The sequence below is a fragment of the Panthera pardus genome, unplaced genomic scaffold (assembly GCF_024362965.1).
Source record: "Panthera pardus isolate Hobbes unplaced genomic scaffold, ASM2436296v1 HiC_scaffold_26, whole genome shotgun sequence".
In the NCBI taxonomy this organism is placed as follows: domain Eukaryota; kingdom Metazoa; phylum Chordata; class Mammalia; order Carnivora; family Felidae; genus Panthera; species Panthera pardus.
The window spans coordinates 5,942,851-5,954,290 of record NW_026526832.1 but is presented as its reverse complement, the minus strand read 5'-3'; the positions used below and the strand labels follow the sequence as shown (position 1 = coordinate 5,954,290).

The 11,440-nt window shown below is 42.5% G+C and overlaps 1 protein-coding gene and 1 long non-coding RNA gene across 2 annotated transcripts in view; one reads left to right on the top strand and one right to left on the bottom strand.

Annotated features, from left to right (window-relative positions):
- On the bottom strand, positions 1-1,289 carry LOC109265139 (uncharacterized). Its single transcript, XR_002079049.2, has 2 exons — positions 1,184-1,289; positions 1-192 (listed from the first exon to the last, which is right to left on the bottom strand). It is a non-coding gene; the product is annotated as an uncharacterized LOC109265139 (long non-coding RNA).
- STARD7 (StAR related lipid transfer domain containing 7) overlaps positions 1,163-11,440 on the top strand; it is a 27,264-nt gene continuing 16,986 nt past the window's right edge. The window contains exon 1 of the mRNA XM_019446131.2: positions 1,163-1,934. Within this exon, the coding sequence (XP_019301676.1) occupies positions 1,615-1,934 (320 nt within the window). The 5' untranslated portion in view covers positions 1,163-1,614. The remainder of the gene's footprint in view (positions 1,935-11,440) is intronic.

Here is an 11,440-nt window from a genome sequence, read left to right as displayed (position 1 = left end):
TAGATCTAAACTTCAGCTTCCCGTAAAGTTTGATTTTTTTTCTCTTTTTAGAGAAACATTTTTTATTAATCTCTGCAACGGTTCAACTAGCTACAGGAAGAGTAAAATTTCTAAATGCATGGTCTTGGAATGAGCACAACCCCTTTTGTAGCAAGACGTCCTTTTACATATATTTTCTCGTCCCTAAGTTACCTGTAAGAAAAAAAAAAGGAAATAATTTAGTGTAAGGTTTTCCTACTGGACATCCAACAGTTGTATTAATGAGATGGGTACAGATTAGTAATCTGATGGCTTTCGAGATCGTTTAGCCAGGGTGTTCACGGGTGGTGCAAAGTAGGTTTTAGGAGACCTGTTTACCTTCTCACGCTAACATCTTTGAGTCAAAGAGAGTGGGATAGCTACTACGCGAACTAGGGCATCTGTCCCAAGTAACTCCATTCTGCTGCCCTTTTACCAAAAGGTTTTTCAATTTCCAGACTGTGACAGGCCACCTGCCCACGTAGCTCTCTGGAAAGTGTCCTAGGCTCTAAGGATGCCACATCGGCCCACTCTAGCGACGTGGGGTTCAGAGAGAAGATGAGTGCTACGACTCCGACCCTCGGAGACCATCCCAGTACCTTTGGTTATTAAAAGCGCTTCCGGGAGAGGCCAGCCGGAGAGATCGAAGAAGGTATTGATGGCAGCTGCTTCTAGGCCTCAGCAAGGTCTCCATTCACCAAAGGAGTCTACACCGTCCCGCCCTCTCCCCACCCGAACCTGGACACCCCCAGCGTCCCGCAGAGGCAATACCAAGACCCCATTCCACCCAAGATTCAAAGTAGTGAAACAGGAGACGCTCCCCCGCCTCTCAAACCAATTGAGCACTGCGCAGGACTCTAACTGACACCTGGTCGCGCCCCCCCGCGGGGTGGGGTCTTTTGGTCGGAATATGGCGGCGGCGGCGGGGTCTACGGGTCACTCTCCGACGCGCCCTTGACTGGCTCTCCGCCGCGCCACCTACCTTGCTAGCTAGGGGCCCGGCGCGCTACACGAAGGGGCGGGAAGGAGCGCTGACGAGCACTGGGCAGCGCCAATCAGCACCGAGGAGTCCGGACCGCGCCCAATCAGGAGCCGGGTGGCCACGAAGGGGGTAGGTTGCAGGCGAGCAGCGCATGTGGCGGACGCCGAACGCCCGGGACCTCACCTGCTGCTGCGACTGAGCCGCCCACCTCGCTGCTTCCCGAGCGCTGCACATCAGGGCCCCGGTGCCGGCTTGAGGACGCCAAGGAAGCAGGGAGCCAGCAACGCTGACCGGCTGTTGGCCTGCCGCGTTCGCGGCCTGAGCCCAGGAAGGCCTCTTGCAGAGGTTGCGGGGCCACCCCCGCGACTGTGCCATGACCGACTCTCTCCGCAAAGGGGACTCTTCCTCAACGTTTACTGCAGAGAGAGATGAAAAGCCTGTTAGACCGTGAGACGAGCTCGGGGCCGACCGACTAGGGGCACTCGCGGCAGGCCGCCCGCGCCTTCCCGGACCCGTTCTTTTTGCCCTGAGAGGGAGGCCTAGTTCGCCTCCGGGCGCGCAGCGGGCGCCGAGGGGTGGGGCAAGAGGGTCTGGGCGGGGCGCGCGTCGGCGGCATGTTCCTGCGGAGGCCGCGGGCCCTGGCCGCCTGGCTAGCGGGCGCGGCGGCGGCGGGACGCGCGGGGGCGCGGGGCGGGGGCCTGCTAGCCCTGCTGGCCAATCAGTGCCGCTTCGTGACGGGCCTGCGTGTGCGGCGCGCGCAGCAGATCGCGCAGCTGTACGGCCGCCTCTACTCGGAGACCTCGCGCCGCGTCCTTCTCGGCCGCCTCTGGCGCCGGCTGCGCGGCCGCCCTGGCCATGCCTCTGCCTTGATGGCGGCGCTCGCTGGCGCGTTCGTGTGGGACGAGGAGAGGATCCAGGAGGAGGAGTTGCAGAGGTGAGTCCGGAGACGAGGTCGTTCGGTCCGGTTCGCTGGCGCGGGTCAGATTGGGAGATCGGCACATCGATCCTCGGGGCCTGCCTTTTCGGTCAGTGTGTCCGGTTTACCCGGTGGTACTTGAAGTGACGATGCAGTAACTTGATCCTGTTTTAGCACACCATGTTTTTTTTTTATTGTCTTTCTGTGCTAATTTCATTTGTCTGGCTAGAAATAACGAAATGCAGATTGGTGTAGGTGGGAAGACTTTGAATAGGGAGCATCACGCCGAAGAAATAACGTTGTAAAAAACAAATTAGGTCTTGAAGGCATGTAACCCATTGGTTCACGTAATCTTTAATTCTTCCAAAAAGGTGCAAATTCAATGCAGGTTTCAAATTTGACCTAAGGATATGCAATTTACAAAATTACTGCATTCCAAATGGGATTTCGTGAGAAATGCCAGGGGAGCTCTTTTGCTGCTGTGACAGAATTATGAGGCTGGAAAGGCTTTTGGCCTCTCAGACCAGTAGCCCAGCCATTTTAACCTGCAAAAATTAGGTCAGTTTTTTGCTGCTCTAACTACAACTTAGGGAATAGTGTTTCATTAGACTCTGAAGTTACGCTGTCATCATCATCAAAATTTCTGGGTGAAAAATGCAGTACCATTGGTTGAATTTGTTAATCTGTGGTTCTGAGTCTTAATCCTTGTAGTTTTCAACTCATTTCATGGGAAGCCTTGATTTAGTTCTTGCTTTACAGTATCTTTGTATTTTCCTTTTTTTAGTAAACTTTTTTTTTAAGTTTATTTATTTTGAGAGAGAGCATAAGTGGGAGAGGAACAGAGAAAAAGGGAGAGAGAGGGAGAGAATCCCAAGCAGGATCCGAAGTGTCAGCGCAGAGCCCACAACCGTGAGATAATGACCTGAGCCGAAATCAGAGTCCAGATGCTTAACCAACTGACCCACGCAGACGCCCCTCTGTATTTTCCTTTTAACAGCTATCCCCTCTCTCCCTCCACCCCCTAAATTTTTGTTTCCCTGTAAATCTTTACAAAATTAAGTGGTTGGCCCTAGGCTATGGTTTTTGATCCCTGCATTACTATGATAATACATATAGAAAACTAGTTACTAAATATCCACCCTGAGGATATAAATGCAATTGAAAGTCTTAATCTTATTCACAAAAATGTTAAGATACCAAAGCATGATAGGTTGCTTGCCTAGTTTCTGTTAGTATTCTTGTGCAACTTCTCAGTCTCAGGTATGGGAAATAAAACGACTTATGGGAGGAAAACCTTTGTATTAAGAAATTATCAATTAACTGTTTGAATTTTCGTTTTCTTTTTGATGATGAAATACCTATGTTCCCCAGTAGTCAAGTTTGAGAGGAAAATTCCCAGTTGGATCTATTAAGGAAAGACAAGAAAACCAGAAAAGGGCTACCTGGTGCAAAAGAGAGGGAGATGTTTTGGGATGGGAATTGAATAGCATTGGGGGCCTGGGTGGTAGATGACGTTCTTTGGCTTATTTCATGTGTTTTTATGGACAATCTGTCCTGGGGCCTTTGTTTAGTAGGCTTGCCATTAGCAGGAGCTAGAGAGGAAAACAAGATAAAAAATGCATGTGGTAAAACATTTGAGTCAGTAGTCACTACCCACTGTAGCAGAAAGAGACCAGTTGATGACCAGGCCCTGTATTCGTACCATTTCCCTTCTCTTTGAGCTGTCTGTGAAACCCGGGGGCATTTGAAACACTCTTGGTTCTAATCCAGCTCCTGAAGAGGTATTGCCCTCTGTTAACCCACTCGCGAATTTCATAAGCTTAGATGAAGGCCAGTCAGAACACTGAAGGTCCTTTCTGATTCTCCAGAGTTGTTGTAGTAAAGATCTTCGTTTAACAATTTGTTTTCTAGTTCATGCTTGAATTCAGTTATATACCTAAAATTTGATGAAGGTGTCCATTTTGAGAACTAAAAAAAAAATGTTTGTTACCTTGCTAGGGAGACGAATAGTAACGCTGTTCAACTATATGCCGATTGTACGGTGGTTCTATAGGTTTCTTATATTTCTAATATCTTGTCATATATTTTATTTAATAAAATATTCTGGGTTCAGGTTAACATTTTTTGTTTGTCGTTTAAGTATTTTATTTGCTTTAAAGGAGGCACTGCTGAGGTTCTTATAGCTAGTTTGGAACATCTTAGATTTTCTTTGTTCTAGTGAAATGATTTTGGGTGGCTTCCATAATGGAGCGCGGTTGAATGTGCCTCAGGACAAGTGCATTTTTTTCATTGTTAATGAAAGAAGAGCATGATTGTCCCATGGCCCCTAAATCACAGCATTTGGTTCTTCTGTGCTGTTTTTGTACCAACTTGTGCTGGTACTCTTTGAATGTATGCTTTAAACGTGGCATGTGTTTTTTCTTATGTTACTTGAGTCTCCGTTCAGAATGAAAAGGAATAACCTGGCTTTCAATTCTTCTATGCTTGAGAACATCTTAACAAATAGAATCTCATTTATTTAGCAACAGCAAGAAAATTTGAGAAATGGAGTAACGTGTACAAAGTGACTCTGACGCACTGATGGGCACCAGGTGTAGAAATCAGGTCTTTTAATGCTTGGTCTAGTATTCTTACCCAGTGGCTTCAATTAAACAAATCAAACAAAATAACTTTCAATCATTGTTTTTGGTACTAGCTGGCATTCTGTGAGCCCAGGACAGATCTTATGGAAAAATACAGTAGTAATTTTTTATTGCTTTGGAACATTAAAAAAAAAATTACAAGAACAAAAGGAGGAAGGAAGTTAAGAAATATGAAAGGCTAGGGGAAAATGTTCTATTAACCCCTCCTCCTGTTAAAAAAGTTACAGTCCATTGCTCCAGAAATTTGAGTAAATAAGTACCAGTAAAATTTCATAAAGAAATTGTTTAGTTTCCCGCTTTTATCTCAGGTCATTTAGAATAATTGTAACTTTTTGGTGTATTATTAATTAGATAAATGACCAACAAAAGGTCCTTCATCTTTTTTGCCACTGTCACTTGAAGATTTTTTGCTGGCATACCCTTCTTAGATCATCAGGACTACATTAAACCTGACTTGAAATTTTTTACATTGTCTTCATTATTTTCCCGTTAACCAGTTGGCCCAGAATTGCAGTGAGCTAGCTGATGTTTTGTTATTTGTAGATGTGTTGTCTCGTAACAGTTGTACTTGAAAGTTTCTAACTTTGACCGTAATTTGTAATTTAAGGAAGGGATTATGTGAATTGAGGCAGTTGTGTTACTGAAATTACTAATTTCGGGATGGCTTTATTTGAATCATTTTGGGCCCTTATATCAAACTCTATACTGGGGCAGGACTTAACATGGCCGAACCTGGTTATACTTATTACTCTGTTTTAATAGTTTTATGTCTTCATTTTCTTTCTATACCTCTCAATCCATATTGAAATCACTTTAGTTTTGGAGAAAGGTAAGCATTGGCTGTCTTTTTCTTAATCCTTTTACTAATCTGCTGGTTCTGTTACTATTTTGGGAATAATCTCTTTTGTCCTTTCTTCTTATTACCTGTTTAAGTCTCTTAGATAACAAGGTTTAGACACTCACCCTGTCCAAACAGGATTTGGCACAGCAGGCTAAAGAGATGTATGGTGAGAGGTTTTCCTTCCTCCACATACAGGATAGTGACTGACTTTGAACACCTGTGTGCTGCTAATGATGTCTGTCATGTCAGCATTTAGAAGTTGAGACCCTTCGGGGGCGCCTAGGTGTCTCAGTCCGTTAAGCGACCGACTTCGGCTCAGGTCATGATCTCACAGTTTGTGGGTTTGGGCCCCACATCGAGCTCTGGCTCAGAGCCTGTAGCCTGCTTCTGATTCTGTGTCTTCCTCTCTCTCTGCCCTTCCCTCTGCTTGCATTCTGCCTCTCTCTCAAAAATAAATAAACATTTAAAAAAAAAAAAAGAAGAAGTTGAGACCCTTCACATATTGTTGAATCTGTGGACAAGAATCATTTGCATTTTCATGTCGCAGTCTTGTGCCAGCATTCAGATTGTGCTATTTCAAGTATGAATGTCAGGCCTTCACAAGACCTTTCTCTCCCCCTCTGGGGACTTGGTCTCATAATTTTAATCAAGGTCACCTAGTGGCCTTTAATTATATAAGAGAGGTTGATAAAGCAATGGGTCAGAAGCTCTGTACCACCTTAGAAGGCCATTAAAAGTATTGCCTATAGTCATATAATTTTCTTAAAACCTTACTATGTAATTTTATGAGCCTCTGATGAAGTTTTAATAAGACATTCCTCCCCTTCTTCGATATGTGATAAGAATGACATTCAAGGGTGGTGCTTAATTTTTACTGAAGAATGCTTTACTAGTCCTAAAAGTGTCATAATTGGTGCTGTGTGATGCCTGAATTGTTCTCTGAGCCAGTCTGGTTCTGGTTTTGCTTTTGCTTTTTTCTCTGAAAGATCTTACTGTATAAAGTTCCTTTCCTATTTCTATATGTGTTTGTAGTGGTAGCAGTGAATCCTGTTTTGCAATTTTTAATTCAAATTAAAACTTTTTAAAAATGGTTAAACTTTTTTCATCAGAACATCAGTATAAATTGTACTGGCTAGGGTTCTTGGTTGCAAACAGTGGTGATATTGGTTAACTTAAGCCAAAGGGATTAATCAGAAAGATGTTAGGTCACTCAGGGCATTGACAAGAAGACCAGAGTACAGGTTGGCCAAGAGAACAGCCAAGACTTGCCATAGGAATAATCAATCTCCTTAGGGTACTAGTGCTGATTTTGTTTCCCCTAGGTTGGTTGCACTGCTAGACTCTCAACTTCTTCAAGATCACTGAGAATAATCTCCAAAAGATCCCATGCCTTGTATTATTTCCTCAAGATTCACATCCTCTACCAGAAGTCTCTAATTAACCTCCTTTAAGTTAGGTGCTGTACTTCAACTGCTAGGGCTTGAAAGAGGGCTATATCCCACCTATTTTGGGATTCTCATCGAAGCCCAAAGTTTAAAATTCAGAGAAACGGAATTTTAGAGCTAATAGAAATCTTCAAGAAATAATGTCCTAACATTACAGGTAGAAAAAGGGAGGGATTTACAGGTAAAATGACTTGGCATAAGATCACATAGTTGGCAGAGTGAGGACTGGAACACAGGTCTTTACAGTCACCATCACTTTGGGTTGCTCTAAACTTTTAATCTTGGGCCACTAGTATAACTTTGAATTTTTGGCTTTTAAAGTAATGTGTTAATATAATCTTTTAATAAGAATTTGAATCATTGAGGCCTGCTTTCATATATACTCCATTTATTCAGTAAACATTGGAGTCTTTGATGTTTACTAGGTACTTCTAGATGCTGGGAATACAGACATGAAAGACTGATTTGGGGACATTAGGGAATTCATAGTTTAGTAAAGAGGCATGTATAAAGATAGATTAATTATAATATGATATATGGCTGTAGAGGAATAAAAGTAAAAGAATATGGTTACTCTGCCTGGAAGTTGACCTTGAACTGTGTGTTTTTTTGAAGGTTGAAGAAGAGTGGGCATTTCAGACAGTCTATCAGTAGTTGATGTCTTCTTCAGTCTTGAATAACAGAAGAGTTGTATATGATGCAGACAGCCAGCATTCTTTCTTTCCATGGGCTATTTAAACATTAAGGCGAAAATATAAGCCATGTTTTTTTTTTTCAACGTTTATTTTATTTTTGGGACAGAGAGAGACAGAGCATGAACGGGGGAGGGACAGAGAGAGAGGGAGACACAGAATCGGAAACAGGCTCCAGGCTCCGAGCCATCAGCCCAGAGCCCGACGCGGGGCTCGAACTCACGGACCGTGAGATCGTGACCTGGCTGAAGTCGGACGCTTAACCGACTGCGCCACCCAGGCGCCCCAAGCCATGTTTTAAAAACTATTATAAAATGTTTCAGATGTATAAAAAGACTTTAACATGAATGTTACAAATACAGTTATATTTAAGAAATAAAATAAGATACCATTAACGACTTCTCTGTACTCTTGTCCAGTTGAAATCTCCCCTGTCCCCCAGATTATCTATCTCAGTTTGTTGTATTTCATTCCCATCTGTGTCTTTATACATAGGCATATGTTCCTAAATAATATATAATGAAACATAGAAGGTTATATGGTATTATCTTGGATGTTTTAAAGCTTCATGTAGTTCTGAACAAAATACTAACAAACTGAATCCAACAACATATAAAAAGGGACATGAAGTAGTGGGTTTTATTCCAGGAAAGTAAGGTTAGTTCATCAAATAAAAATCAGTTTAATACACCGCATTAATAAAGGCTAAAAAACCACATGATCATCTCAGTACAGGCAGAAAAGCATTTTGATAGTCCAACCTCCTCTCATGATAAAAAATCATTCAACAACTAGGAATAGAAGGAAACTTCCTCAACTTGATTAAGGGCATCTACAAAAGACATAGCTAGCAGCATAGTTTAATGGTGAGGGACTGAAAGGTTTTCTCTTAAGATCAGGAATAAGACAAGTATGTCTGCTCTCACCACTTCTGTTCAACATGGTACTGTTCAACAACATTTTTTTTTTTTTTAACTGCAAAAGATCATTGCAAGAAATTTTAAAACATATAAATGGGCAGATAAGCTGTGTTCATGGATTGGAAGATGATTGTGAAGATAGCAATACTAGTCAAACTGATCTATAAATTCAATACAATCCTTATCAAAGTCTTAATTAGTACACTATTTTGTGCAATTTGACAAGCTGATCCTGATACTCATATGGAAATGAAAAAACCCAGAATGGTCAAAACAGTTTTGAAAAAGGAGGACAAAGTTGGAGGACTCTCTCTTCCTGATTTGAAAACTTATTACCAAGCTATAGTAATTAAGATGATATGGGGGGTGCTTGGGTGGCTTAGTCAGTTAAACATTGGACTCTCGGGGCGCCTGGGTGGCTCAGTCGGTTAAGTGTCCGACTTCGGCTCAGGTCAGGATCTCACGGTTTGTGAGTTTGAACCCCGCGTCGGGCCCTGTGCTGACAGCTCAGAGTCTGGAGCCCGCTTCGGATTCTCCCACTCTCTCTGCTCCTCCCCCACTCGCACTCTGTCTCCGTCTCTCAAAAATGAATATTTATTTTATTTATATTTTATTTTATTTTATTTATATTATTTAATTAAAAAAAATTAAAACAAAACAAAACATTGGACTCTTGATTTCAGCTCAGATCATCATCTCACAGTTGTGGGAATGAGCGCCGTGTTGGGCTCCACACTGAGTGTGGAGCCACTTGGGATTCTCTCACTCTCCTTTTCCCTTTGCCTCAAACCCACTTACCCTCTCTCTTAAATAAATAAATATTTAAAAACATATATGGTACTGGCATAAGGATGGATAAATAAATTGTTGGAATAAAATGGAGAGTTTTAGAAATAAACCCTTATATTTATGGCCAGTTGATTTTCAAAAAAAGTTCCAGACAATTCAGTGGGCAAAGAATAGTCTTCAAATGGGTCTGGGACAACTGGAGAGGCACATTCTAAATAATGAATTTAGACCCCCTGCCTCATACCATACACAAAAATTAACTCAAAATGGATCAAAGTGTAAACTAATACTAAAACTTTTTTTTTAATACTAAAACTCTTGGGGCGCCTGGGTGGCTCAGTCGGTTGGGCGTCCGACTTCGGCTCAGGTCACAATCTCACGGACCGTGAGTTCGAGCCCCGCGTCGGGCTCTGGGCTGATGGCTCAGAGCCTGGAGCCTGCTTCCGATTCTGTGTCTCCCTCTCTCTCTGCCCCTCCCCCGTTCATGCTCTGTCTCTCTCTGTCTCAAAAATAAATAAACGTTAAAAAAAAAAAAATTAAAAAAAAATACTAAAACTCTTAGAGGAAAATATAGGCATGAGTCCTTATGACTTTGGATTAGGCAGTGATGGTTTCTTAACTGTAACTCCAAAAACACAGGCAATTAAAGAAAAAAATAGGTGAATTGGATTTCATCAAAATTAAAAACTTTTGTGCATCAAAGGTCACTATCAAAAAACTGAAAAGATAACCCAAAGCAATGGACAAAATAGAAATTATATCTGATAAGGGACTGTTACTGAGAGTATATAGAAGAACTCTTACATTTCAACAATAAAAAAATGCAATAAAATAACAGTTTAAAAATAGGCAAAGGGGCGCCTGGGTGGCTCAGTTGGTTAAGTGTCTGACTTTTTTTTTTTTTTTTAACGTTTATTTTTGAGAGACCGAGTGCGAGTGGGGGAGGGAGACATGGAATCTGAAGCAAGCTCCAGCTCTGAGCTGTCAGCCACAGAGCCCGAAGCAGCCTTGAACTCAGGAACTATGAGATCATGACCTGAGCCAAAGTCAGACACTTAACCAACTGAGTCACCCAGGTGCCCCCAAATGTCCAACTCTTGATTTCGGGTCACGTCATGATCCCAGGGTTCCTGAGATCAAGTCCTATGTAGGGCTTTGGGCTGACAGTACGGAGCCTGCTTGGGACACACTCTCTCTTTCTTTCTCTTTCTCTCTCTCTCTCTCTCTGCCCCGCCCCCACATGCGGTGCATATGTGCTCTTTCTCTCAAACATTTAAAAATAGGTGAAGAGTTCCATAGCTGTTTCTCCAAAGAAGATACGCAAATGGCCAATAAGCACTTGAAAATATGCTTAGCATCCATCATTAGGCCCTGGGGAAATATAAATCAAAGACCATAATGAGATATGCTTCTCACACCCACTAGGATTGCTAGAACCATGAAGATAGACAATAACAAGTGTTGGCAAGGATGTGAAGCAGTTGGAACCCTCATACATTGTTGGTATGAATATAAAAATGGTGCAGCTGCTTTGGAAAATAATTGGGCAGTTTCTCAAAAGGTTAAACATAGAGTTGCCATGACCCAGCAAATTCGATCCTAGGAATCTACCCAGGAGAACTGAAAGCTGTGTAGAACTGTGTCTACATGAAAACTTGTACACAACTGTTTATAGCATTATTATTTATAACAGCCAAAAAGTAGAAACTTAAGTGCCCATCACCTGATGAATGGATAAACAAAATGTGATGTATCATTCAATGAAATAGAAGTATTCAGCCAAAAAAGAGGGGAACAAAGTACACCATGAATGAACCTTGAAATTATGCTGAGTGGAGGGGCGCCTGGGTGGCTCAGTCGGTTAAGCATCCTACTTGAGCTTACTCAGGTCATGATCTCGTGGTTTGTGGGTTTGAGCCCCACATCGGGCTCCATGCTGACAGCTCAGAGTCTGGAGCCTGCTTCAGATTCTGTGTTTCCCCTCTCTCTCTGCCCCTCCCTCCCTTTCTCTCCCTCTCTCTCTGTCAAAAATAAACATTAAAAAATTCATAAGAAAATATGCTGAGTGGAAAAAGCAAGACACAAGGGACTATATATTGTATAGTATTTATATTAATTGTCCAAAATAGACAAGTTCATAGAGATGGAAAATAGATTTGTGGTTGTGAGAGGTTATGGGAGTGAGTGACTGCCAA